This window comes from Amia ocellicauda, chromosome 6 (genome assembly GCF_036373705.1).
Source record: "Amia ocellicauda isolate fAmiCal2 chromosome 6, fAmiCal2.hap1, whole genome shotgun sequence".
NCBI lineage: Eukaryota > Metazoa > Chordata > Actinopteri > Amiiformes > Amiidae > Amia > Amia ocellicauda.
Window position 1 is genome coordinate 48673265 of NC_089855.1, and position 27967 is coordinate 48701231.

A 27967-nucleotide genomic window follows, 5' to 3' on the forward strand; every position below is an offset into this window, starting at 1 on the left:
CAAATGCTTCTAAATTTAGCATTTTTTTGGGAGATTAACAAGATTAACTTCAATTAAGGCGAAGTTAAAACAAAATGAGCAATGCGAAGACTGACTGAAACTAGGAAAACAAGATACCTCTCTCTGACCTGTCCTGTGTCTGTCCGTCTTTGGCAACTTGTAAATACTGTAGTGTTGTACAACAGTGTAATGCACTGTAGTGCAGTGTTGGAGAATTCTGTAGTACTGTTATATACATATTGAGGATTCAGATGGGCCTGTGACTCAAGGCACCAAATCAAGGATCAGTCAGTCAGGGGGTGGGTATGTGTCAGGGGATCAGACAGTCGCAGTTCCACAGTGGGTAGCGGGGGAATTCAGACCTCCAGCACTATGTGTTCAGTCCTCAGTGTGCTTAAGGTGAAGGCAGACAGAGAGAGAGTATAACACTTCTGGGTGAAGAGCAGCACACACAGGGCAGGCGGAGACAGGGGTTGGTGATCATCTTTATTCAGTATAACAGGGCCCCCCCTCCCTCAGGGTAGGGGGACAGGCTGGTACAGACAGGACAGTAAGGCACTTTCTAAACCAGGTACAAAAAAAGAGGCCCCAACCTCCCCTCTCCACCTCCCCCCCCCCCCCCCCACTGCCCTCCTCTCCCCCACCATGGCAGGAGGAGCCTCTTTACATAGATTAATTTTATTTTCTTTATTTCATTTAATATAGGACTATAAAAAGGCAAAACCCAATAATAGTAGTAGTAGTAATAGAAATACACTGTGAGAGATACAGGGAGATGCATGAGTGGGGGGTGGGCAGCCGTGTCCAGAGCAGCAGGACTCACAGGCACTGGTGGCTGGGGGCTGCGGGAACAGTCCTCTCTCTACTTCCCTCCATCCGTGATCACTGATCAAGTCTCCCAGTAGAGAGACCTGTCCGACTGCACTAGAGGCCCTCCCCGCCCGCCCTGAGACACCTGCACAGAAACCACAAAGCTTAACAACCAGAGACCCTGAGGCCAACAGTGAGTGTTAAAAGGCAAGTGGGTTTCTTGGCCAGTGTACGGACTGTGCGAGCACACGCACATGCCTACAGGTGTGCAGATCCACGCGTAGCAAGCCGCTATAACCGTTTACGTGTGCTAGATACTGCATGCGTGTGTGTGAGCGGTGTCCAATGGTCGGCGCTGCAAGAAAAGCCACCCGTGTTGCTGATGCATGCGTCTGCGCGAGTGGACACGTGTGTACACGATCATACCAGCTGTGACTGAAGCATGTAGTCCAGCACAGTGCAGTGCAGTACAGTACAGTACAGTACAGTATGGAGCAGTGCAGAGATGCAGTGGAGTACAGCCCCCTCTACTGGCAGCAGTGCAGTACAGCCACACAGCGATACAAGAGTACGGGTGCATCGATTAACTACACAGATGGAGGAAGATACAGATATGAACATTATATAACCTGATTACATGAGAAAAAAAAAAAAAAAAGCGAAAAATATATATAACCACATCGGAGAGGTTGGCTTTAACTATCTGAACAGCGCAAGATTATTTGGTCCCTGTGCGATTAGAGGTGGAGGCAGTGACCCCCTACCGACAGTAGAAAAATAGTCAGGCCGTCCGACAGGCCCGTGCTTTCAAAATACCATCGGCAATAATACCAGCGAGAGCAGAGATAGCGGGAGAATCAGCCATTGTGCGTCGGTCAGAGTGAGCGCGTGCGTCGCGGCTGTCGGCCCTCCCTCTCGCTCAGGCAGGATTGTCAGAGCACACAGCGGAGGTCAGATTGGAGTTTACCCCCGTGACCCTCAGAAGCAGAGCCTCGGCCTTGAGGGGGGGAGGGGATGCCTGGGATGAGAGTAATAACAAGCAGGAATGGAGAGGGAGGGCAGAGAGACTGAGTGCGATATTGTGTGTGTGTGTGTGTGTGTGTGTGTGTGTCACCCAGACTCCACTGCCACTGTCCTGCAGTCTCTCACACTGGAGCTCCCACTCAAGATGGTTACTCTATCAGAGAGCTAGGGATGCCGAATTAACATCCAGCCAATCAGAGCCAATTAAGACCCTAGGTGCTGGGTGGCGGAGACTGTTGTGCTGTGGGGGGGTAAGTGTGCAAGCTGGGGCAAGATTGTCTATGTGAGGGTCAGTGTGACAGACTGTTAGGGTGACTGTGTACGTCAGTGTGAGTATTTGTTGCTGGGATTGTGTCTGTGTCCGTGTGTGTGAGTGAGGTGTGCAGGTGCGCAGTGGCCATCCTCCAGCCAGTGGGTGGCACTTGTAGCCTCACTCTGGTTTGGGCTCGCTGCTCTCGCTCTTGACCTCGCCCTCCTCGTCACTGTCCACCCCCCGGCTCATCATGCGCCGCACATTGAAGGGCAGGTCCCCGCGCCTGGGAGACAGAAGCTCGTTAATCAATTATAAACATCCAGACATTGATATGTCCACAGTAGACAGAGTCCACACACGTCTCGGGACCTGTTAGGGCCCCCTCCTCCCCCGGGCTGCTCAGTGCTGCGTGACTCACCTCATGCGGCTGCGCAGGGCGCTGACCTCACGGTTCATGGAGTCGGCGCTCTCAGTCAGGTCCTCCAGCTCGCGCTGCATCTTCCTGCGGGCTGCATTGGCACGCTGGGCCTCCTCCTCTGCCTCCTCCAGCTGCCGCTTCAGCTGCTTCACGCGGCTGTTCATCTTTTCAGCCTGCCAGGGCACAGGGCGGTCAGGGCACAGGGCAATGGACAGGGCAGGGCGCAGTCAGGGCACAGTGTATGTAGGGTCACTCACCTGGTCCTTGTACTGCTCACTGTTGCGTCTCTCGTCATCCACCTGCAGCACCACCTCCTTCAGCTTCTTTTCCGAGCGGCGGACCAGCTTGGAGGACTGCTGCCTCTCCCTGTGGAGACCGAGAGCCTCAGTACAGTCCCCAGTCCTCCCCCATGTACAGTAACCCTACCCCCCCCCCCCCAACACCCAACAGCCCCACGCCTGGGCTCCCCGTACCGTGTCTCGATGTCCAGCTGCTCCTCCAGCTGAGCGATCTTGGCCTCCAGGGCAGAGATGTTGGCCTTGTACTTGGACTTGACGGTGCTCTCCAGCTCCTGCAGCTTCAGCTTCAACTCCTTGTTCTGCCGCTCCAGCTGCGATCGCGCCCCCTCCAGACGCTGGGAGGTACTGCGCTCCGCAGTCAGCTCAGCCGTCACCTGGTCCGTCTGAAGGATGGGGAGAGAGGGTGCGTCACACAGCGTCCCACGCAGGGCACGGTACGACGCGCCAGGCACAACACAGTGTGACACAGTGACAGTGTACACAGTGATACCTGCAGGGCAGCCCTCCTCAGCCTGTCGTTGACCAGCTCCGTGTTGCACTGCTCCTCCTCCAGCTCCTCCTCCAGCTGCGCGATACGGGCCTCCAGCCTGCGCTTCTCCTCCAGGGCCAGGGCTCTGAGACACACAGCGCACCATTTACACACACAGCACGCGCCACTGACACACACACACGCACACACTTGCTGTGCAGTTCCTCTCACCCTTTGTTGGTTCCGTTGTTGATCTCATCCTGCAGCTCGTCCCTCTCCTGCTGGGCCTGACGCTTGGCGCGCTCCGCCGAGGCCAGCTCCTGCAGAGACCGAGGTGGTGTTAGGGGCGCACACAGGGGACACGCACACAGACGGACGGACAGACGCGCACTGACCTCCTGCAGCTGGATCATCTCGGCCTCCATGCTCTTGACCTTCCTCTCGTTGTCCTTGGCCTGGGCCAGCGTCTCCTCTCGGGACAGGCGCGTCTCCTCCAGCTCCCTCAGGATGTCCTTCATCTGTGCCTGGGGGGGGCAGGGGGCGGGAGGGGGGTTTACCTGCTGCTCAGCCCAGACTGTGGGGCCCACTGCGCAGCCGTGCATCTGTGCCGTGTGTTACCTGCAGTTTGCGCAGCTGCTTGAGGGCCTCGTCGCGGTTCTTGTTGGCCATGTCGATCTGCGCCTCCAGCTCCTTCAGGTCCAGCTCCAGCTTCTTCTTTGCTGCCATGGCAAGCGAGCGCTGCTTGCGCTCGTCCTCCAGCTCCATCTCCATCTCCCGCACCTGGAAGGGAGACACACAAATAAACAATGTCCAGTGTGGTGTCCAGTGGACAGTAGTGTTATAGTGTGAGAAGCGCGTGGTGAGTAAGGTACAGTGCGAGTAGCAACCGAGCAGCACCTGTTTGATGAGCTGGCGCCTCTTGTCCTCGCTCTGCTCATCCTTGCCCTGCAGCTCGCGGTCGTACTGGGCCTTCAGTGCCTGCATGTTGACCTCCAGACGCAGCTTGGCGTCCTCGGTGGCCTGCAGCTCGTCCTCCAGCTCCTCCACCTGCGTCTTCATCTCCTCCAGCTGCTGCTCCATCGCCCGCTTCGCCTTCTCCAGCTCGTGCACCTGAGGGGAGAGGGAGTGCGCACTGCGTCAGCGAGGGGAAGAGGGAGCGCGTACTGTGGCCATGTGACCGTCAGTGCTGTAGCTCCATCAGTGTCTGTATTAGTCAGTACAGGATCAGCCAACGTATAACAGTGTAGTCAGTGTAATGTTGCAATAACCATTGTAGAACAGTATAACAGTATCCAGTGTCTAATCCTGCAGTAACGCACTCTTGCCACGCTATCCTTGGACGAGACCAGATCCTATTAGGTCAGTAATAGTGGAAGTCCAGCAGAATGAGGGCCTTGGTGCAATAACCGCTCTTACACTCTTGCCCACGTCATCCTTGGACGACACCAGGTCCTCCATCTCAGCCCGCAGGGTCTTGTTGGCCCGCTCCAGCTCATTGCGCAGGTCCGTCATGGTCTCCAGCTCACGGGTCAGCGCCAGTGCCCGGGTCTCCTTCTCCCGAGCCTCAGCCTCGGCCCGGTCGCGTTCCTCTGCGAAGCGACTTGAGATGGTCTTCTCCTCCGCCAGCATCTGAGGGAGGGAGAGTAAGGGTCAGGCTTGCTGTGAGAACATAGTACAGGTGTCTCGACCTGCTAAATCATGTGTTGGTCCTCCAGGCTGTATCAGGGTGTATACAGGTGTGCACCCAGATGTGCGACTGTCTGCCTGCTCTAATACGAGGGTGTACAGGAGTGCGTTTACCTGGTCGAACTTCCTCTGCTTCTTCTCCAAGTTGGAGACAATCTGCCTCAGATGGTCCTGGTCCACCAGCATGTCATCCAGCTCCTGTTGCAGCCGTGTGCGGGTCTTGTCCAGCTTGTCGTAGGCAGAGCTCTTCTCCTCCAGCCGCAGGAACGCCCCCTCCAGCTCCTTCTGCACACGCCGCCGGGCCTCCTCTGCAGAGTCCAGGGAGCCGGCGCCCTCCTCCAGCTTCTTCTTCATATCTACCAGCTAGGCAAAGGGGAGAGAGGCAGGAGGTAAGTCAACAGGACAGCTGCACTGGACAGGGGAGTGGATCCAACCGGGGGGGGGCGGACACGCACCTGGGACTGCAGGGTGAGCACCTGCTTCTCCACGTTCCTCTTGGCCTCCTCCTCCTCCTCCAGCTGCTCCCGCAGGCTGTGCTGCTCGTCCTCCAGCTGCCGCAGGCGCGTGGAGAACGTCAGCTTCTGGCGCGTCTCCTCATTTAGCAGCTCCTATAAGAGTGTGTACAGATTCAGTAGTGTCAGAAGACGTGCACTCACACACGCAAACATACGCAGTGCATTTCAGTGCTGTGCCGTACCTGGACGTCCTGCAGCTGGGACTCCACAGTAGAGCAGTCTTTGGTAGCCTTGATGGACTTCCCTTCCAAGTCTGCCAGCACAGTGTTCACGTTCTCCAGCTCTGACTGAGAGGGAGAGAGACGAGTCATCCAGACGCCCCACTCAGACAGCCTTCAGTTGGCCCCCCCAATCAGCACCCCCCCCCTTACCTGCAGTTTGGCGACACGCTCCGCCAGCTCGGCACGATGCCTCTCGCTCTCGCCATATTTGAGCTGCACTTCGCTCAGCTGGGTCTCGGCCTTCTTCCTGCGCGCCTCCGAGTCGCCCTTCCCCTGCAGCAGCGTCTGCACCTCGATGGCCAGCTCGTTGCGCTCGCTCTCCAGGGCCTGCTTCGCCTTCTCCACCGACACCTTGTTCTAGGGGGGGACAGTGGCAGAGGCGCGTCACAGGCCGCCAGCACTGCACAGACTGTGGGTGATGCACGGTGCCAGCCCACCACACCCACACGGTGGAACAGCATGGCATTGCATGGGCTAACGGCACTGCACAGGTGCCACGCGTCACATTGATGGTGCATCATGGGCTTTCCGGAGTATCAGTACTGGGCCAGGGTATGACACTCTATTGGCCTGCCCCAGCTGTTCAGTGTTATAGATCATGTAATAGAGCAGTACTGACCCTCTTGGCCTGCTCCAGCTGCTCATTGAGCTCATCGAAGGCCTGCGAGTGTTTCTGACGCATCTCAGCCACCTGCTGCTCGTGGACCCGCGCATCTTCCTCCAGTGTGCGCTTCAGCTGCGTCACTTCAGTCTCCCGCTTGGCCCTGCAGGGTGGGGGGTGCCAGAGACATTACACTGCAGTCTACAGTCCAGTGCATTTACACTCATCTGTACAGCAGGGTGTCTAGAGTCCAGTACAGTCTCTACACTGGAGTGTCCATGTCTCATGCATCGTGGGTACCTGAGCTCCTGCTGTGCGGCGGTGGAGTCCAGCGTGTCCTCCAGCTCGGTCTTCAGCGCCTCCAGCTCCTCCCCCAGGTCCCTCTTCTGTTTCTCGGCCTTGCTCCGTGCTGCGCGCTCCAGCTCCAAGTCCTCCTGCAGCTCTGACAACTGCGCCTCCAGCTCCCGGATTGTCTTCTGGGCCTGGTTCTTCGCAGCCGCCTCCTCCTCGATCCTGTGAGAGGGAGAGGGGTTAATAGAGTGGGAGATGGGTAAATGGAGGGGGAGAGAAAAGAGGAGAGGGAAGATACCTGGCCAGGGCAGCCTGCAGCTCCTCCTCCTTCTTGGCCAGCTGCGCTCGCAGCTCAGCGATCTGGGCCTGAAGCTCAGCGATCTGGTCATGCAGCTCCGTCGAGTCACCCTCCAGCTTCCGCCGGTTCTTCTCCAGCTCCTGCCTCTGCTTCTCTTCCCTGCGCAGCCGGTCTGAGGGAGAGAGAGGGTTAATGCACTGCCCTGCGGCACTGTACTGGGCCACAGACCAACAGGACAGACAGACAGACACTCACCTTCCAGGTCAGTAATCATGGCTTCATGTTTGTTTTTGAGCTTCTGGAGACTCTTGGACTTTTCCTCCTCCTCCGCCAGGTTAGTGGTGAACTCCGAGATCCTGTCCTCAAACAGTTTTTTCTCCTGCAGGGGGGGAGAGCGAGCTGTGAGAGAGCATCACTGGGACCCCACATAACCCCAGACACACACTGTCAGACAGCACCGCTCAGATACACATTTACACACCCAGGAACCTGCCCAAAACATTTCCCCTGGAAAACAAAACACCCCCTGACCTTCAGCAGCTTGTTGTTCTGGTCCTCCAGCACCATGACATCCTCCTCCACCTTCTTCAGCTTGGCCTCCATGGTCACCTTCTCCAGCTGCAGCTTCTGCCGCGCGGCCTCCTCCTCATCCAGCTGCTGCTCCAGGTCCTGAGAGCGAGAGAGAGACGGGTTAGAGACAGCAGAGAGGCACAGATGCACACGGTCAGCAGGGGTCTCTCTGGTGCCTCACCGAGATGTTCTGCTGCATCTTCTTCCTCTCGCCGTGCAGCTGGGCGGCACGCTCCTCCTCCTCCTCCACTCGCGCCTCCAGGTCATGCAGAATTTCCTCCAGCTCCTGCTTGCGGGCGGCCAGGCGGGAGCGCATCTCCTCTGCCTCAGCGCACAGCTCTGTCTCGGCTTGCAGCTGCTCCTGGAGCTGCTGCTTCTCTGCATGGAGCTGCACAGGGAGGGGAAAGGGAGGGGATCAGGCCACGTAGACTGTGTACATCAGGGCGTCAGTACAGGGAGCCATCCAGTGAGTCAGTGTGATTACAGTATAGTGTGTAGTCCAGTGTCCCCGTGTGGAGGACAGCGTCTCCAGCCCACCGTCTGTCAGGCTCAGTACCTGCTTCTGCTTCATCTCCATCTCCTGCAGCTGCTGCTCGGTCTGCAGCTGACGCTCCCGCGTCTTCAGGAGCTCCTCATCCTTCGCCTGCATCTCCTCCTCCTGCCGGCTGACCTGCAGCAGCGGCTTCACCTGAGAGAGTGAGAGGGAGAGGTTCAGAGGAGCTCCTCAGGCCAGAAGGAGACTGAGGGAGACGCATGGAGAGATGGGTACCTTGGTGAACAGTCGCCACCACTGCCAGTTCCTCAGCTTCAGGTAGGCAGCGCAGTTCCTCTGGATCACCTTCATGGCCGTGAGCTGCTGCTGGCGCCGAGCAAAGGCCCTGAGAGAGACCGAGGTAACGTCAGTGAGGCAGCATTGAAGACACACAGTCCTACTCCAGTGCTACTACACTGTTACTGCTGTACGTACTTGCGGGCTACGTGTCCGCGGCACCAGGCCTGGAAGCCGATGATGACATCGGTGATCTTCATGTCGCGCTCCTCCTCCAGGTGGGCCAGGACCCCGGCCCGGAAGAACACCTTGCTCTGCCCGATCCGGTACAGGTTGGGGTCAAGCTCCAGGGCCTGAACCTGAGGGAGAGCGTTGGAGCGGTCAACACACACCACCCCATATATACATTTTTACACAGCAGGGACACAGGGGTCAGGGAACGGGTGAGCAGAGGAGGAGAGACAGGAGGAGCTACAGGCCTCACCATGAGCACACAGGCCTGCTTCCCATCCATGAAGCCCTTGGGGATGGCATTGGGAGTGAGGATCTCATACCTGTGAGAGAGAGAGAGAGAGAGAGATGTCAGTGTCGGACAGCGCGAGTCAGACCATGTAAGTGTGTCGGTGTCAGTCAGTGCATTACCTCTGTCTGAACTCCTGGAAGACTATGCGGTTGGGGAAGCCCTGCCTGCAGATCCTGATGCCCTCCAGCACCCCATTACAGCGCAGCTGGTCCAGCACCAGGTGAGGCTCCAGCTTCCCGGCCTGTGGGGGTAGAGCTCCTGATCAGACTGTGCAGAGCGAGACATGGACCTACAGGCCCGACTCGGGGGCCTGGCTCCGGTTACCGAGGCTGGCGATACTCTGCGTGTGCGCAGTAATACACAGCAGCGTGTACAGTTGTGCGTCTGTTGTGTATGCATGTACCTTCTTCTCGTGGTTGGGGATGATGCAGCGCACAAAGTTGGGGTTGGTGTTTCTCAGGGTGGCCATGAGCTTGGCGAGCTGCTCCTTGTACAGCTGCCCCACTGTGCGGAACATGCCCTTGCGGGTCTTAAAGGCGCCAGGCATTGCGTCCGACATGCCAGCCACCTTGTCCAGCCCCACGATGCGGTCCACTGAGAGAGAGAGTGGGGGCAGGGGATAGACACACAGTTATTTCTGGCCCTGCAACGAAGCAGTGAGTGGTCGTGAAAGCGACGAGGTCACTCGGACCTGCAGCCCCTGCTCTCCGGCCCCCCGCTGAGACAGGCACAGAGGGGGGGACTGCAGGACTCAGCACAGCAAACCAGTGTTGTCACACGCGCACACACAGGGTGGAGAGAGGAGTGAGTGAATGGGAGGGGTTGAATGGTGATGAATATATCCAAAATACACGAGTGAAGTAAATGCAGGCATCTCTGGGACTCAGTGTCCATGTGTAGCAGTCAGTGTGTGTGAGACCGTCAGTGTGTCGCAGTATCAGGAAGTACAGTGATACACAGAAGCACTGGCACACCATGCAGTTTATACCCTGCCTGCAGTACCCATCACCAGCACCGGGGGGCAGCCTCCTCTACAGCCACACAGAGGGAGAGAAAGGGAGAGTGGGAGGAGGAGAGAAAAGGAGAATTCAATAAAAGGAGAAACCAAGCGGAATTAACCACTTATTTAAATTCATAAGACTTAGGAGAAAGTAACATTAGACAAAACAGTCAGATGAAGTTATTTTAACTATAGAAGGAGCACAGACGAGGGAGATTGTGAGCTGGTATTTGAGTCAGGAATGAAGGGGGAGAGAGCAAGAGAGGATGAGTTTCAGGGGAGGAAAGGAATAGAAAAAAAAGCAAACAATGTAGAAAAATGAGAAGATCACCTGGCTCGAGGTGGAGAATAGGAAAACGCTGATAGAAATAGGCTCTCTGACAACTCTGCACCTCTGAGAGAGGGGAGGAGAAATGGACAGAGGAGGGAAAGAGGGAGTGTGACAGGGACAGAGATAGAGACCACAACAATGCAGCAGGAGAAGAAAAACGTAGAGTTAAACAACCAATCTCAAAAAAACGAGAGGGGAGAGTGCAGTGGGAATCCCAAGGACCTGCAGCTCCTGTGAACACCTGAAACCATAAATCCTTGGACAGCAGCAGCATGGAGAACCTGTGATAGTGTAACACGCACACACAGGACCGGAGACAAACACACACTAAATTAAACTCTGGACCACTCCCTCCCCCTCCCTCTCTCACCATCTCTCCAGAGCTCAGAGACGAACTTGTCTGAAGACTGGTTGAGCAGCGTGGCCACGTTGTCGTTCAGAGGGTCCATGTTCTTCATCAGCCACTCGTCTGCCTTGTAGTCAACCTGAGAGGGGAGAGGGGGAGAGTCAGTGTGCACAGGTTAGTGCTGGGATACGAGGCAGAGGTCACCGTGTGCCTGCATCAGAGCACGTGCATAAGCCCATGTGTCACCTTGCCAGCGTAGTGGATGATGCAGAAGTCCGCCTCGTCCTTCAGTTTCTTGGGCTTGTGGAACTTGGGGTGGCTGCCCTGCTCCTGCACCACCTTGTCCACGAAGGAGCGGTCAGTGGCCTTGGGGAACCAGCACTCCTCATCCAGCAGGGCCAGGATCCCCGGGGGGCTGGCCTGGGGACAGGGTTCACAGTCAGGAATAGACAATACAGGGACACAAGGTCCAGTGTATTACTTTGACGAGCTTCACGCAGGGCTGCAGACACAGAGTGGCCATTCTCACCGGCTTCTCGATGAGGTCGATGCAGGGCTGCAGATCCAGGCCAAAGTCAATGAAGCTCCACTCAATGCCCTCGCGCTGGTACTCCTCTTGCTCCAGGATGAACATGGTGTGGTTGAACAGCTGCTGCAGCTTCTCGTTGGTGTAGTTGATGCACAGCTGCTCGAAGGAGTTGAGCTGCAGAGAGGGAGAGAGAGAGTGAACACTTGCTCACCGGCCAGCAGTACAAGACAAGAAGAATGAGGGCTTCCCTTCCCCACCTCCCGCCCCGGACTCCAGTTCCAAGTCTCCATACCACTCCCCTCCTCCCGCATCCCCATACCTCAAAGATCTCAAAGCCGGCGATATCCAGGATGCCGATGAAGGAGGCGCCCTGCCGCTTGGTCTTATCCAGCGCCTTGTTGATGCGCATGACCAGCCAGCGGAACATGCGCTCGTAGGTGGCCTTGGCCAGCGCCTCCACTGCAAAGTCCGCCTGCTCCTTGGTCTGCGCCTTCTGCACGTAGTCCCGGCCCACTTTGATACGGGGGGACAGGATGGCGCGGGTGAAGTCCGTCACATTCATGCCCATCAGGTGGCACACCTTCTGAGCGGCTGCAGGGAGAGGGAGATTAGAGATGCACGCTGCACTGGGAGAAGGAAGGGGAACACAGCACAGGACTATAACCCTGTCCTGAGAGGACATTAATACACAAATACCCAATGCAGTCAAGAGAGGGAGGGGTACCTGTGTCGTCAGGCATGGAGGCCTGGTCAGAGTGGCGCTCCTTCTTGAAGTTCATGTTGCCCAACTGGAGTACAGCAGACACCACCTTCAACAGTCCTGAGAGAGAGAGACTGTACATTCAACACACAACCAATAGAACACAGAAAAGCAGTTGTTCATCGGGACGGACAGACTCACCGAGCTGCTCGTCCTCTGGGATACCCATGATCTTCATGGCCTCCATGGTCTCCAGGAACAGCTCCCTGTCCTGCTGGCCAGGGATCGTCACATTGCCATTGGACAGGAAGCGGTAGTTATTGTAGCCCTCCAGGCACAGCTCCGCTGGAGAGAGAGAGAGAGAGAGAGAGAGAGAGAGAGAGGATAATGCACATTGACAGAAAAGGGAAGGGGGGGATTAAAACAGAGACTAGATCCGCTGAAGAGAGGGGCTCCCGGAGACAGACACTCACAGCGCAGTTTGTCCCCGGCTCCAGTCATCATGTAGTAGAACAAATGGAATGTGCGCTCGTCCTTCGCCTGGCGGATCGCTCGCGACTTCTCCAGCAGGTCTGCGCAGGAGTCAGGGACACAACGACACAGACAACACCCCCCACACTGCACAGCCTATTCAACCACACACACCCCACCCAATTCACACAGTCATTACTGTGCGCTCTCCGCAGTAAGGATACAGGTCTCAATGTTGGCACCCACAATGTAGCCATTCACATCAAAGTTGATCCTGATGAATTTCCCCTGCAGAGAAAGGGCATTACTGGGCATTAATGAGCAGCCCTGAGCATTACTGAGCCCGGGTCTGTACTGCAATTAGTAAGGAAATGTTTATGAGCAGAGTAACCGGCTGGGAGGAGGTGTGCGTGCGTGCACGCACTGGGCGTAACTGGCTGAGGGGAGGGGCGCGTGTGTGTGTGTGTGTGTGTCCAGTGTAACTGGCTGAGCGGAGTTGCGGGCCTTACGAAGCGGGAGGAGTTGTCGTTCTTCACGGTCTTGGCGTTCCCGAACGCCTCCAGGATGGGGTTGGCCTGCAGCAGCTGCTTCTCCAGCTCCCCCTGGTGGACAGAGGTAGAAATGCACTCAGGACAACACAGGGGCGCACGTACGCACACCACACAGATGCACATTCCACTGATGCACAAACATGCCACAACTCACACCAGCCACTTACCTGCTGTCCAGCACACTGGTCCACAAAGTTACAGTCACCACACAAGACCAAACCAACACCAGTACAGAAGCAGACAGTGGGCACTCTCTCAGTGCTGCATTAGTCCCCACACCCCGCAGGTTAATGGCTCAGGCGGTGGTGGTGTGAGTGCCTCTACCCTTTCACCCTTCACCCAGAGCGACCCAGAGAGCCCCATGCAGAGAGACACACGCTGGCTGCAGAGATCAGGATGGCATAGACTCCACTATAGCCTCCTATCCTCACTGATGCCCCTATAGCAGTGCTGCCCAAACCCAGTTCTCCAGGGCTCCTATCCAACAGGCTTTACAGGTAACAATTATCAACACCTGGAACCATTTCAATGAGATCAATTAAGCAGGTGATTTTGGAAATTAAGTTATGTACAGATTTGGGAAAAGGAAAATTAACTACCCTTTTAAACAAACTTCCATGAGGTCCCAGTCTGTTGAAGTTAGCAATTTAGGGTGACTGACAAAACATACTGGATAGGGGCTCTCCAGGACTGTGTTTGGGCACCACTGCCCTATAGCCTCCTATACACTCCCCTATAGGCCCCATCTGATACCATCTCTGCTGTAGCAGAGAATCTGCCTGCAGACTAACTGCACCACAGCATCATGACCCCGATTATGAGCTCTATCCAAACCCCACTCACGCTCACTCAGACAATTGGCACACAGACACACAAACACGAAACAGTGGACAGACCGACACGGACGCGGTGAACACGAGGCTGCAGCAGCAAGGCACGCCGCGCTGCTGGACACACAACTCCACGCACACAGAGGCAGACAGACGACTTGGCGGAGATTCTGGCAGAGACCAGAGCGAGGCTGCAGGGAAACACCCCCGGTTCCTCCACACAGGAAGAGGGAGACGGGACGGCCCTGCCACTCACTGTGCGTTGCTCTCGCCTCTGCCGATCACTGCAGCTCCAGCTATATTGCAGCAGCTTACTGGCTAACAAACCTGGACTTCCCGTCTACACACTGCTCTGCATCTGACAACACTGAGCGCGCTCCAGCGAGAGGGCGAGAGAGAAGTGTGATGGGAAGAGAAAAGAAGACCTGCAACTAGACTGGAGACAGGAGACTGTCCATTCTCTCACTGTCCAGAGAGGGAGGGAGGAGGGGACAGCAGTCTGTCGCCAGTCTCTGGGCAGCACAGTGCCACCTAGTGGCCAGAGTGTGTGGTTCCAAGTGATTCTCACACGCAGAATTGCACAGGGGACTGATACAGGACAGTGACCATCTGGCCAATGAGGCAGCCCTTGGCTGGGGTCAGAGGACTGAGGAAGCATCACGCAGAGTGTAGAGGAGAGAGGGAGGATCCGAGAGATGGAGAGAGAGGGTGCAGCAGTGGCAAAAAGAGGACAGTGCCCAGGCGGGCACAGGGCACTGAGGGGACTCACATGGGACAGCACGGCCGTCTGCTGGAGACAAGGAGAGAACAGCGGAACCATGTTAATACAGCCTGCTCCACACCGCACTGCCCTTACTACAGCCTGCTCCACACCACACTGCCCTTACTACAGCCTGCTCCACACCACACTGCCCTGCCCTTACTACAGCCTACTCCACATTGCAGTTACTAAAGCTTGCTCCATACTGCACTGCCCTGCCCTTACTACAGCCTACTCCACATTGCAGTTACTAAAGCTTGCTCCATACTGCACTGCCCTTACTACAGCCTACTCCACACTGCAGTTACGAAAGCCTGCTCCACACCACACTGCCCTGCCCTTACTACAGCCTGTTCCACACTGCCCTATGTGGAAGAGACTCAGCTTTCAATCGGGTGAGTGCGTTTGTTTAAATAAAGGCATTGCAATCAACAAAGGAACACTGAATCAAACGATACAAAAGTTGCTCTAACTCAATACAAAAAGACAGGCACAAAAAAATAAACTAAGTATGGTTATAATAGAGACATTTCTAGATTATCTTTAGAGCAAGCTAAGCAGAAGCTCTGTTCATGGATGACAGTTCCCAGGCTAATGGATAGATAAGGGAAGAGACCTTTAAAAAAATCCAAGTCCAAGGCACCTCCTGGCCTAACACTAATCTTGACATACCTTCTTTAAGTAAACCAGCTGTGAAGCCTTGCAAGAGAAGTTCAAACCTTCCTTCCACATTGCCCTGCAGCTACTACAGCCTACTCCACACTGCACTCTAGTGTAGTATAGTTAACCCTTTACACTCCACCTTATTTTCGGATCGTCGATGATCCCAGAAATATAAAATTTTTATAAAAACTACAAGATACAGACATGGTTCATGGCTTCATTGAAACTAGAGACCTGTAGCTTTCTAACAATGTCTTACTCAGATATGTAGGGTCTTCCAACTCTGAGCTAGAGAATTGCACATTCAGCCATTTGTCAGAGTACAGGGCTAATCTGCATAGTTGGTGGCCTCAGGTGGTCACAGCCACTACAACACTCACAGGATTATACAGGCACTGAGGGGGAGAAGAGTGGAGAGGAGGAGGAGGGTGGGGGAGTAAAGGGAGGACAGGCATGGGCCTGCTGCACAGGAGAGCTGCAGGGACTTGTTTTAACTTCCTGCTCCAGTGGCTGCAAAACAAAGACCACGGGGGAAGGGGGAGAGAGAGGGGTTACCTGGTCTTTCTTGGTCTTGTGAGACGAGGCGACGTGAGCCAGGTACTGGATCACCTTCTTGGTGTTCTCTGTCTTCCCAGCACCGGACTCCCCTCTGAGGGAGTGAGAGAAAAGAGAGCAACACACATGAGCACATCACAGCACTGCTGTGAACCTGACATTGCCCGTCTGGGGCGGTGTCCAGACCGTAGAACAGCCAGAGGTCAGACTCACGTGCACAGGATGGACTGGTCCTCACGATCTGCGGGAGAGAGAGAGTTAGTGAGAGTTAATACACAGTGAGAGGGGGAGAGTTGAACTGCGTCAGTGTGCACGCAATTGTGTGAGTGTGCACTGTGTGCTCTTCTCTTGCCTCCGTTTTGCTCTGAAACGGGAAGTCCAGACGCCACAGACAGGAAGTTCATATCCTGCAATTGGGCTGTGCGGAAATGAGGCTGCACTTAGACGGGCTAATGAGGCAATTAGGAGCCCTAACGAGCAGAACACCCGACCAGGTACAGCTGCCCTCCCTGCTCCATTAGGGGCACAGTGACAACACTGTGCAGTGCAGAGAATGTGCAGCACAGTGAGTGTGTTGACCTGCATCACACTGTGGATGGACAGTGCCTGAGCAATACAGTAAGTGTGCAGTGTGTAGCAGTGTGCAGTAGTGTGTTACCCTTTATCATGCTGCAGTAGGCTATGTCAGTGATGGACAGGGACTGTGTACAGTGTGTAGCACAGCGGGCAGGAGTGCTTTACCCTGCATCATGCTGCGGTAGGCCGTGTCGGTGATGGCATAGATGTGGGGGGGCATCTCGTGCCTCTTCTTGCCCTTGTACATCTCCACTATGTCCTCAGAGTAGATGGGCAGGTTCTTATAGGGGTTGATCACCACACAGAACAGTCCTGAGTAGGTCTGCAGAGAGAGGGAGAGATTAATACACACGGGGGACAGTGTGTGCGCATGCGTTCGTGTGTTTTTCTGCCTGCCCCCCCTCTCCCCAACCCCTTCCACCCCCGATTACTCTGGCTGTTTCACAATCACTCCTCACTACCCCCACTCTTTCGCAATCGCTCCCAGGCCCCACAGCCTATCCCTCTCCCACAGTGCAGAACTGTGTTCCGTCTCCAGTTCTTCTAGGGGCTGAGCAGCTCCAGATGTTGGAAAGCTGTCCCAGATGTGCAGGACTGACCTCCTGCTCCACTACTCTCCTGTCGCCTCCAGTGCTCTCCCTCCTCCATGCCTCTCCCCTGGCTCCTACCCCTCTATCTCACGACCTCTGTCTCCCCACCGCCCCTCCCTCGTCTGTCAGTCTCTATCATGGCTGTAGAGTCAGAGCATTATCTTACTTCCTGTTTATTCCTGCTGGACACACATCTCCGAGTGAGAGTTAGTGTGCAAGGCCAAATGCAAGTGTATTTATGCGTGTGTCCCCGTGTGTCTGGGGAGTGTGCCGCCCCGCCCTGTGACTCACGTAGATGAGGCCAGAGTAGTAGCGCTCCTTCAGGTTGTGCAGGACAGAGGCCTCGTTCAGGCAAGTGAGCTCTGCCATGTCCTCCACCTTGCTGAACTTGGGTGGGTTCATCTTCTGGATGTCGTCCTTGTTGACGCGCACCTTCTTGCCGCTGTCTGCCAGCTCCACCACGGCCTCGTCACCCTGCTCCTCGCGCACGCTGCCCGCCTCGAAACCATCGCGCTGTGACGGTACCCACACCAGCTTCTTGGCCGCCCAGTCGGCCTGCGCCAGCGGGCTGTTGATCAGGTTGCGGTCCACATACAGGAACTTGTCCACGTCTCGCTGCGCCATGGCAACTGGCTACACCTGAGGGAGAGAGGAGGGGTTAATGGTGCACTGGGAGAGACAGAAGCGCCCCGGGTGTAACAGAGGTCGAGTAGAGACTCCCTGTACCACCCTCACTCTGTCAGCAGTGCAGAACAACAGGAAGTGAGGGTTCTGCCCAGCCCAGAGCAGCGATGAAAGCTGCAGATAAATAGACAGGGTGAGGGGTGTTCGAGTAATGGGGGGGGGGGGGGTCTGAACACAGCGGAGTGAGGCCTGACTGCACACAGATCAATACTGTACTCTAGTACTGCACTAGCTCTCTCCGCAGGGGGCTCCAGCAGGCCGGTCGATGGCATGGGGCTGAATGACATGGGGCATGGTACGATACCGCAGTGTTTGTCCTTGCGGTTATCTGCTACATCACCGTGTAGATCAGGCCACTCAATTCCCTATAGGTCTACTACATTTTGAAGAAAATGAGCTAAATACCTTTAATATACTATGCAGCTTATTTAATGAAAGGCAGGGAGAGACAGCAGGAACAGAGAGAGGGCAGCCCTCATGATTAATATTCAGCCTCAGCTCAAAGCATGCTGCGCTGCACGCCTGGTCTTGTTAGGAGCTGTATTATTGAGCTATTCTGTTACACTGAAGATAAAACCAAGGAACGAACTAACTTATGAAAAAGTGCAATTTATTAGTTGGTAAACAGAACGGAGAAGTAATCAGTCATTCTGCTTAAAACCCAAATATTGATTTAAAGGCAATGCATGATAAAAGAGGTTCTGGAACAATTTGTGCTAAACAGGATCATAAATAAACTGACTTAATGAGGCTGAGTTTCACAAACAATGAAAAATAAAATGTGACAAATACCACTATAAATGTGCCGTTAATAAAAATACTAAAACAATGATAAAATATCTGGACTTGTGCCCTCTGGGTTCATTGTAGATTCTCCATCAGGACCTTCACTTGCAGCCCATTAGAAGGATTTGTATTCCTTAGCGTGGTCTTTTTTCTTGGAAGAACAATTGTGAAGCTAAACAGATCTACCATTTTCAACACTTTATTCGGGGGAGATTAATCTAAGGAATATGTGCCATTTGACTTGACTCACTGTGGATTTAAATAATTGTTTTTAAGTTACATAGCATCTTACTGCTATGCCATCTGTGCAAGTTGAGAGTTTTAGTTTCACGGCTTGTTATAATGATTTTAACTTTTTTTTTTTTTTTTTTTAAATTAGGCCTAATCAGTTTGTGCAATAACAAGTCCATGCCCAGCCAACTGAGCAAAGCGGGAATACCTGGACTATACAGAAGTGACTTTTGAGATGTCTCCACACATGACAGGGCACTGGTCATTGATGTTCCCACCAGGAGCACAAAGCAGTGCCATGAAGCATCCACAGAGAGGAGCTCCTTTCTCACATCCACAGCACAGCTCTGCACTCGACCTGTGTGTCACACACTCTGCGAGTTGGGGAAGATCTTCAACACTGACCAAACTAATGATCAGGGCCTGCCCTGTGAGTCTCATATACTCTGTATAGGAGGAGATTAATATGATCTCAATGCAGTTACAGGTCTAAGCAATGCAGGACCAGCAGGGCTCATGTCACAGAAAGGGCTGTACCTTATTACCGTAATCACCACAATCGCAGTGCAGCATGACAGGAATGCCATTGAAACCGCAGTAAACCATAAAACCGGTGTACAGCCCAGCCCTAAACTGGACTTGCCTGCTCAACTCAGTACAGCACTCTCTCTCTCATGAATCTAAAGATACTCTGACCCTTGTAATCCACTGCAGTTCCCTCGCTCTATCCCTCCCTCCCTCTGTTTATCCAGTCCTCCAGGGTCACATTCCTGCCATTCCCACTCATTAGCTGATATGGAGAGAATTTCAGCCATCCTGCTCTCTCTCCCTCACAGCAGCTCAGCACCATGTCATAGCAATAGCAATAGCAATGCAGTGTCACAGCACTGCAGGCAGTCACAGCAGCACAGCCTGGGTCTACCTCTCCCTGGTCTCTGCACTGCAGCCCTGTGCCTCGGCCTGCACACAACCACGGCACCTCTCTCCCTCCCCAAGGACTGCAGCTGGCCCCTCAGTGCTGCTCTGCTGTTTACCTCCTGGTTTACTGCAGATCGCCTCAAATCATCTCTAGTGAGAAATTCACAAAACCTGCCTGCCTGCTCTGCACCTGCAGGCAAACAACTGCTCGGCTGCCACACCCCAACCCTCACCTTCACTCACAATGGGCACAGCCCTCACCTGGGCAGGCCATTGTTGTGGATCGCACCATTACTTCAGCACAGGGGGGGACAAGAATGGGTGTGCGCACTTTGTTTACCGTTCTTTAAATAGTGCGTGTGTTTAGTGAGAAACAGACAGGGAGGAAGGGAGGCAAAGAAAGTGCACAACAGAGCGAGTGCGTGTGTCACTGTGTACCCAGAGGGTGTAACTGCTCGTACAGTGTGTGTGTGTGTGTGTAAAAACAGAGAAACATGCACGCACAATCAGTGCGCCAGGCCAGTGGGTCTGTGTGCGAGTGTGTCCCTGGGTCAGTGAACTCACCACTCTGCTGTGCCTGCTGCCACACCTCTCTCATTTACACAAAGGAGTCAGCTGCCACTTTCCCTATGCTTTTCATATCAGTCATCTCTCCTAGATGCACTCTCCCTCTGCACTGAAGAGCATGACTTACTATGTCAATGCAGGTATCAGGTTAATACCCATGTCCACTCCCTCTTTAGCATGTCTCTCCCTATACAACACCTGTCCGTCTCTCCCATCAGTACAGTGTGTCTTAATTCTCCACTACCTGTCCCTCGGTCTACAGACTGGCCATTAATAACACACACACTTTAAGGCTTCAGTCATGCTACCGAGAGTAGGAGGAACTCAGCATCTCTCTCCAGTATCCCAGCCTGGTGACCCCCAGCAGCCCTAACATCACACACACACAGCAGTGCAGAGCAGCGGTCAGGACTCCGAAAGACTGAACAGGGTGGGGTCGTAGGTTCAATCCCAGGTGGGGGACACTGCTGCTGTACCCCTGGACAAGGCACTGTACCTGGACTGCTCCAATAAAAACACTTCTATACACAATTACCCACAGTTGTATAGCTATGTGATTTATTGTAACAATTGTAAGTCCCCCTGGATAAGGGCATCTGTGTGCATCTGCCAAGAAATATCAAATCTAGAGACGCACATAGTGGAGGTTGTGAAAGGACACACACAGCCTGCACACCCCCTGCCCCCACATGTATGGCTGCAGGGCACAGATTCTTTCAGGAGGAAAATCACTGCTACCCCCCTGAACACACACACACACACACCCTGACACGCACAGCACAACACTGGTGCGCCAGCCCCCCTGAAACACAACACCGGGATCTGGCAGTAAAAGTTACTGCAAGAGATTCTATGATCAGTCAGTTACGAGAGACACTTGTATACACATGATTACACTCGCACACACAATCACAGTCAGTCTGTACTCTTCCTGAGAGGATTTATGAGAGAGAGAGAGAGAGAGAGAAAAAAGGAATGTGGCAGTGTGGCGTGTCTGGACACAGGAGCTGCAGGAATCTCATTATTTGCCACACCCAGGGCTGTGCTCATCTACACACCTCTAGTCCTCACTCTCTACTCCCCACACTGTGCTCCTCTACACACCTCTACTCCAGCAATCAGCACAGCGGCTCCTCTACACCTCAATATATGGGGAGTGAGCACAAGAACAAGAGAAGTAAACAATACCATCTCATTAGTCATCAATAATGTGTTTTTAATTAAGAGACTTGCAGGGTGGGGAAGCCAATGTACTAACGGAGCCCCACTACAGGCCACTCAGCCCAGGGCACAGCCTGCTTGTCTGTCTCTCAAAGTTTTATTATGCAATCTGTGCCTCCCCCCATACTCAGCTCTAATTATAGAGGCAGGATCTCTGTGGGGGGGGCATTGATGGGGGATTGATCGCAACACAGAGCTGCCGACCTCAGAGCACTGTCACCGAGACTGCCCCATAACACTGACAGTCCCTGCCCAACCCCAGGGCATAGGCACCATGACTGTGACAGATTCCCTAACCAAGGGCATGGACAGCCGGTCCACAAGCTCCAGACTACAGAAATCCTCTAGCGATGATGTCAGGAGTACGGGCCGAGTTTGTTTAGAGAGATCACAGTCATCTGAACTAGCCTCAATACACAGGAAATTACTGCAACTTCCTGCTTGACTGTGGGTTGTGCGAGTGTGTGGCTCGGGAGATCAGAGTGGGAGTGGGGTCAGGCGGTGAGCTCCCAGCAGACACAGTGGCAAGTACTGGGCACAGGGACCCTGCTCTATACAGCAAGAGCAGCTGGGCTGGGGGGGCAGACAGTGCCACAGCAGAGCAACAGCCAGCAGACCAGCGCTGTGCAGCCTGCGATAACGACAACACAAACACACAGCGACAACTGCGTTTCGACTTCCTGATATTGTTTCAAAAGACTCCACATCCGCACAGGTGTCGGGGGAGGAAGGGGGGGGGGGGGGGGTAGGATTTGCACATGAAGTCCTAGTTCCTGTTCACTCGGTCAATGCAGCGTCAGGCTGTCTGCTCTGGCTATAGCGGGCATAGTGTCGGCCTAACACTGCAATGACCTGAACACAAAGACTGAGCACTTCTATAAACAGACACCAGAAAGCTTTTGAAAACACCATTACCTCATCCAGGGATACAAAGACCGAAAAGGGGCATAATGTGAAGACTACACATTACTACACACTACACTGACTTTTAATGGCGCAAAACACACAGTCCTGTTGCCACTGCTAAATAGCAAGTCTTCAGACTAGTACAAAGGCATATCTGACTTATCAGTTCGGACTCTGCCCCTGCCTCCTCCCTGTGCACAGTGAACTACGCTCCCCAACCAGGAAGTGCGAGGCGGAGAGCCGCGGCTGGAAGCGAGCCCCGCCAGCAACACAGTTCGTTCTGGAATTCGAGTGCGGGCAGGGCACACCTATGACATCATCCCCAATCCCGCACCAACACACGCGTCTGCGGGGCTGCACGGAGGGCACCGAGCTCACTCAACCAGGGGAGTCGAAAGGAAATGACAACACTTATGTCCAGGAACCCCCGGCCCAACACACAGATCCGAGAATCCACTAAACAGTCACACCGGTGCACCCGAGGGGAGCAGCACTGACCACCGAGTGGCAGCCCCGCAGCGGCCCGCTCCCGCACACCGGGACAGGAAGTCCTGCTCGGCACGTTAAACACGGCCTGCAGCGAGCAGCCCTCCTGCCTGGTAGCCCTGTGGCCTGCAGCGGGGCTCTGCCGGCCCGGGTGCGGCGTGCGGGCCCTACTGGGCCGAGAGCGGCCGCGCAGCTGCCCGAGGCGAACCGGTTCGGACGGATGGCAGGCAGGCGAGTGCGCATGCGCAGTGCAGTACCGGCTGGGGGCCGCGGTTACAGCAGGAAGTGAGACGGCAAGCGAGCAGCGAGGAAGCGGAGCAGCGGAGCTGAACACACCGCCCGCCGACAGCCGCGGCCCGCAGCGCACACCCGCCCTGCCCCCACGGGCAAAGTCTAACTGCAAGAGCTACCTCTACGAGCTGGGCTCCCCCGCAGCCTCACTCCACCCGGCCCGGCCCGGGCTCAGTGCACCCCGGCCACAGCGAGGACCGCCTGGGCTTCAAACCCTCTCCCTCCCTCTCCCTCATGGATCACTTCCTGCACTAACTTCTACGGTTTCTTTGCGCAGTTAGACAGACCCGAGCAGCGCCCACCCGCCCCGCACCTCCAGCACCAACTCACTCACACACCGCGCCGGCACCGGACGGCAGCGCACAGCCGGACTCCGCGCCCTCCTACCTGGCGGCGGACCGTGAGCGCCCTACCTGCGGGATTGTAGGACAGGGAGGTCGGCAGTGAGTGTGTGTCCGGGTCGCTGCTCGCTGGGACGGGAGTCTGTGCGCGTCTGTCGCCGCGACTCTTCACGGGCTCTGGAGTCTCGCGTCTCGCACGGCAGGGCGCGGCCGGCGGGGGGGGGGCGGGGCCTCGGCGCCGGCATCCGCCTTCCGCGCCCAATCAGCAGCCGGCGGGACTCTCGCAGTGGGCCGGGCTCAGCCAATGGCGGGGCAGGGAAGGGGCGGGACTCGGGGCGCAGTGTGAGCCGGATGGAGAGACGCGGAGATAAGCGAGTGTTTAATTACTGAGGTATGTGCGGGATTGGCTTTTATTACCATATAAGAAAATGCGAGCGGCCCCCGGGAAAACAGTGTTGCTGTTAGCAGTCCAGAGCCCCCAGTCAGGGTCTGTCCTGGGTTTGTGTATGTATCTGTATACTACTACTACTCCCAATAACCAGTCACCAGCAGCCAACACAGCTCACTGACAGGACAGCAGTGGATTGGCCTGTAATGTCAGTTACAGTCCAGCACTGTGCTGCTGCACTGACACACCCACTGGCACACTCACACAGCTCTCCCGCACCTCTTCATATCTTATTCCCAGTCTCTCTCTTTTCCTCTCTCCCCCATCTCTCTGTCTCTGATCACAGGCTCTGGGGTCTGACGCCATCAGTCTGGCTCCCTGGGCAGCAAATTCAAAACAGACTTGTGTGTGTAAACATTACACAACACTGAAAAACACGTACTGTACAGCACAGAACAAAAGCTGCACAACACAGTGATGTGCACAGAGACACAGTTTCACGAGGTTCTACACATCAAAGTAAATCTGAGCCCCTAATCTCTCCCTCTCTCTCTCGCTCCCTGTCCTTATCTCCCTCCTTCCCTATCCTTTTCTCTGTCTTCCCAACATCTGGAAGCACTCAGGGAAGTGGGTGACCTTTAACCTCTGTTCTGCAGGGCTGGGATTGCGAAACACTGGGAGAGGGTGAGAGCCCCCCCTACACACACACTGGGACATCAGACAATATAACCGGAGCCAGCTGCACAGTGTCACAGCCCAGCCGGCACAGTGTAGTACAGCAGCACCGACATTTACAGTGAGGACGTTACAGGGCTATGCTAAAACAGTGTGTGTTACCCAGAGGGCTGCAGTGTGTAGTACCCCGTGACAGTGTTGGTGTTACTGTGTTACTCTGTGTATCCCAGTTAGTCTCCCTGTTACAATGTTGCTGTGTGTAGTACAGTAGAGAGTAGTGCTACTGTTTTTCTGTATGTTGATACAGTGTAACTGTGTTATTGCAGTGAGTTATTGTATTACTGTGTTCCTGTGTGTATTGCAGTGTGTGTTACTGTGAGTTGTTGCAGTGCGTGTTACTGTGTGTTGTTGCAGGGCGTTTTGCTGGGGGCTGTTGCTGTGCAGTTTACAGTGTGTTGTTGCTGTGTGTTGTTACAGTGGATGGATTCCAGTCCCTGCAGTTCCAGACCTGCTCTTCCTGTATCGAATTTCAAACTCAAATACATGAGGGTGTGCTGAGCCACCTGGAGAGAGAGAGAGAGAGAGAGAGGCAGGGAGGGATAGAGGAGTGAGAGGGGGACTCTACAATGGCTGCCTGCCATAATCCCTGTACAGGTGAGGAGGACATTGCTCACATCCCACTGACTCACAGAGAGCGAGAGACAGAGGTGGGGGATGGAGATGAGATAAACAGAAAGGGAGACTACCAAATATGGCAGTGCCTCACCTCACCTCGCATCACCTACACTCCTCTCTCATATAGAGAGAGTACCTGTCTATGTGTCAGTGTATGTCTGTGTACCTGTCTGTGTGTAAGTGTGTGTCTCTCTGTGCGTCAGTGCGTGTGTGTCTGTGTGTCTGTGTACCTGTCTGTGTGTAAGTGTGTGTCAGTGCTGTTATCAGCAGTGCAGGCCAAGGCTGCGTGTGTCAGTGTGTGTCTGTGTACCTGTCTGTGTGTAAGTGTGTGTCAGTGTGGGTCTGTGTACCACTCTGTGTGTCAGTGTGTGTAAGTGTGTCTGTGCACATCTCTGTGTGAGTGTGTGTGTCTGTGTACTTATCTGTGTGTCAGTGTGTGTGTACCTCTCTATGTGTCAGTGTGTGTTGTGTACCTGTCTGTATGTGTCAGTGTGTCTGTGTACATCTCTGTGTGTCAGTATGTGTCTGTGTACCTCTCTGTGTGTCAGTGTACCTGTCTGTGTGTAAGTGTGTGTCAATGTGTCTGTGTACATCTCTGTGTCAGTGTGTGTCTGTGTGTAAGTGTGTGTCAGTGTGTAAGTGTGTCTGTGTACCACTCTGTGTGAGTGTGTGTCTGTGTACTTATCTGTATGTCAGTGTGTGTCTGTGTACCTCTCTGTGTCAGTGTGTGTCTGTGTACCACTCAGTATCAGTGTGTTTCAGTGTGTCTGTGTGTACCTGTGTGTGAGAGTGCTGTTATCAGCAGTGCAGACCAAGGCTGTTTGTGTTGTTGACTTAGTTTCCAGGAATGCAGCCCCCCACCCGTCTGTACCTCGTCAGGTCAAAGGTCACTAGACAGACTTCTCCACTGAACTGACCAGACAGTGCTGACGTTATCATTATTGTATTATTATTGTCATTATCTGTTGGTTCAAAAGTAAACATACTGCCCCTAGAGAGACACTTCAAGATATACAGAGACACACACAAACACACAGACATTATGTTGGCATTAAGAGCTGTTACTAATTTATGTGTACTTCCTGTTCTTATTTTGTTTCTTGTAAAACTGCCAAATAGAGATGTTTGTATTATGAATTTCAATAGTTTGCCTGTATATGTCAGCGTCTCCCCGCTCCCTGTCACTCTCTCTCTTTCGCTCTCTCTCTCTAGTCTTTCGCTGGCTGCGCTTTCTTTTCTTCCTTATATGGTAACAGAGCTGTGTGAGCGAACGTGTGAGCGAGTGAGAGAGAGAGAGAGAGAGAGAGAGAGAGGGAGGGGGTGTGGTCTATTGTCTCAGCGGAAGAGGTGTAAAGTTACATTTGCAGCTTCACATTCCTCTCTTCCACAGGCCTTCCCTCCCTCTCGCACTTCAATTAACATGGAGGGGAGAAAGAGAGATTCTTTTTATTTTGATTACAGCAATATAAACTAATTACATATCTGTGTTGCATTTTCCACACCAATCCCTGTCAGAGAGAGAACAGTGCCTGTGTTTAGTCCAGCTCAGTCTCAGTACACTGCACAGGGAGATGCAGAGAGAAGGTGTGAGAAAGAGAGGAAGAGAGTTACAAAAGTGAAAGAGATAGAGAGAAATTGTGAAAGGGATATATAGAGAGAAAGGGATAAACAACTCAAATGAAACTCCTGGCAGAGGGGGACTTGGCCCAGTGCAGCAGGGCGTCCCAGCCCGAGGGGCAGGCAGGGAGCACTCTGGGGGGCAGTTTTTGAACATTTCTGGTTCATTAGTCCATGACTCAATGCTAACATGTTTCTCTAGTTATGTATGCATGTGTAACAAATATATACATGATTCTTATACATTTCTTTTAAGTATTCCCTTCCACTTTGTGTTTGTTGTTATGAATCAGTATGTATATCTTCTCCTGTGCTATTTGTTCTATATCCGTATCAGTCACTCAGTGTATTATTATCTGTGCCTGCTGGCTCATGATTTCCCTGCTGTAACATATACACACTGTATACACAGACTCAACGAAAAAGAACTCTGGAATTTCCAAGTTATTCCAGTTTGAAACCCTGGAATTATTTTTCAATGACTCAGCATATATAGCAATACACATCTTTCCTTTTGCATTTCAGTCTCGATAGGTCATCTGTGTTGGAAACATTTCTGACAATGGTCACGGCGACAAAACACCTCAAATTGAACTGAATGGAGTGAGGAGCATGCGGTGTCTGTGTTCAGGGGGCAGGTGAGTGCGGTGTCTGTGTTCAGGGGGCAGATGAGTTCAGGCCAGGAGGGAGCAGCTCGTTGCAGTGGAATGCTAATTGCCTCTGAAGACGAGGGAGGGACAGATGTGCTCTGACTGATGGAGGAGAGGAATGTGAATGACATCGCTGAGCAACTGCCACACCCCCCCTCACCTCTCCAGTGTGTGTATGGTAGTGTTCAGTACACTTAGCACTGCACACACACAAGCCTCCCCAGCCCTGAACACACATACACATACACACACCCCCCTCAGCACTAAACACACAGAACATAGGAAAGTGTACAATTGAGAGGAGGCCATTCGCCCCATCGTGCTTGTGATCCAAGGATCCTATCCAGTCTGTTTTTGAATTTTCCCAAATTGTCTCTTCAACCACATCACTGGGAGTTTGTTCAGATTGTGACGCCTCTCTGTGTGAAGAAGTGTCTCCTGTTTTCTGTCTTGAATGCCTTGAAGCCCAATTTCCATTTGTGTCCCCGGGTCCATGTCCCCCTGCTGATCTGGAAAAGCTCCTCTGGTTTGATGTGGTCGATGCCTTTCATGATTTTGAAGACTTGGATCAAGTCCCCACGTAGTCTCCTCTGTTCCAGGGTGAAAAGGTTCAGGTCCTCAGTCTCTCAGTAGGACATTCCCTTCAGACCTGGAATAAGTCTGGTTGCTCTCCTCTGAACTGCCTCTAGAGCAGCGATATCTTTCTTGAAGTGTGGAGCCCAGAACTGTCCACAGTATGCAGATGAGCTCTACACACACACCTTCAGCACTGACTATATATACACACATATACACACACACACACACACACACACACACACACACACACACACACACACACACACACACACACACACACACACACATGAACCCCTGGATGAAT

The 27967-nt window shown here is 53.8% G+C and overlaps 1 protein-coding gene and 2 long non-coding RNA genes across 5 annotated transcripts; 1 reads left to right on the top strand and 2 right to left on the bottom strand.

Moving 5' to 3' along the window:
• Positions 1-764: 764 nt before the first annotated feature.
• myh9a (myosin, heavy chain 9a, non-muscle) lies at positions 765-23286 on the bottom strand. Of its 3 annotated transcripts, none has more exons than XM_066707444.1 (41): positions 23152-23286; positions 16940-17287; positions 16224-16380; positions 15696-15723; positions 15483-15576; positions 14274-14291; positions 12633-12725; positions 12348-12411; positions 12126-12224; positions 11854-11997; positions 11677-11772; positions 11272-11543; positions 10953-11126; positions 10670-10843; positions 10448-10562; positions 9150-9340; positions 8866-8987; positions 8708-8777; positions 8422-8582; positions 8224-8332; positions 8011-8142; positions 7636-7842; positions 7416-7553; positions 7140-7263; positions 6885-7056; positions 6596-6808; positions 6314-6458; positions 5845-6051; positions 5656-5760; positions 5414-5566; positions 5073-5321; positions 4689-4901; positions 4170-4382; positions 3891-4052; positions 3668-3796; positions 3504-3592; positions 3294-3417; positions 2978-3186; positions 2762-2870; positions 2505-2677; positions 765-2369 (listed from the first exon to the last, which is right to left on the bottom strand). In XM_066707444.1, the coding sequence occupies exons 2-41, from the start codon at positions 17270-17272 to the stop codon at positions 2264-2266; spliced, it is 5886 nt and encodes a 1961-aa protein (XP_066563541.1). In that variant the 5' UTR covers positions 17273-17287; positions 23152-23286; the 3' UTR covers positions 765-2263. The 3 variants fall into 3 exon arrangements, with proteins under 3 accessions (XP_066563541.1, XP_066563540.1, XP_066563542.1); XM_066707443.1 differs by having other exon boundaries at positions 14274-14294; XM_066707445.1 differs by lacking the exon at positions 14274-14291.
• LOC136751659 (uncharacterized) lies at positions 9348-10441 on the bottom strand. The gene is made up of 2 exons (XR_010817047.1): positions 10078-10441; positions 9348-9777 (listed from the first exon to the last, which is right to left on the bottom strand). It is a non-coding gene; the product is annotated as an uncharacterized LOC136751659 (long non-coding RNA).
• LOC136751658 (uncharacterized) lies at positions 23283-27926 on the top strand. Its single transcript, XR_010817046.1, has 3 exons — positions 23283-23470; positions 24620-24796; positions 26960-27926. It is a non-coding gene; the product is annotated as an uncharacterized LOC136751658 (long non-coding RNA).
• The last annotated feature ends 41 nt before the right edge of the window (positions 27927-27967 follow it).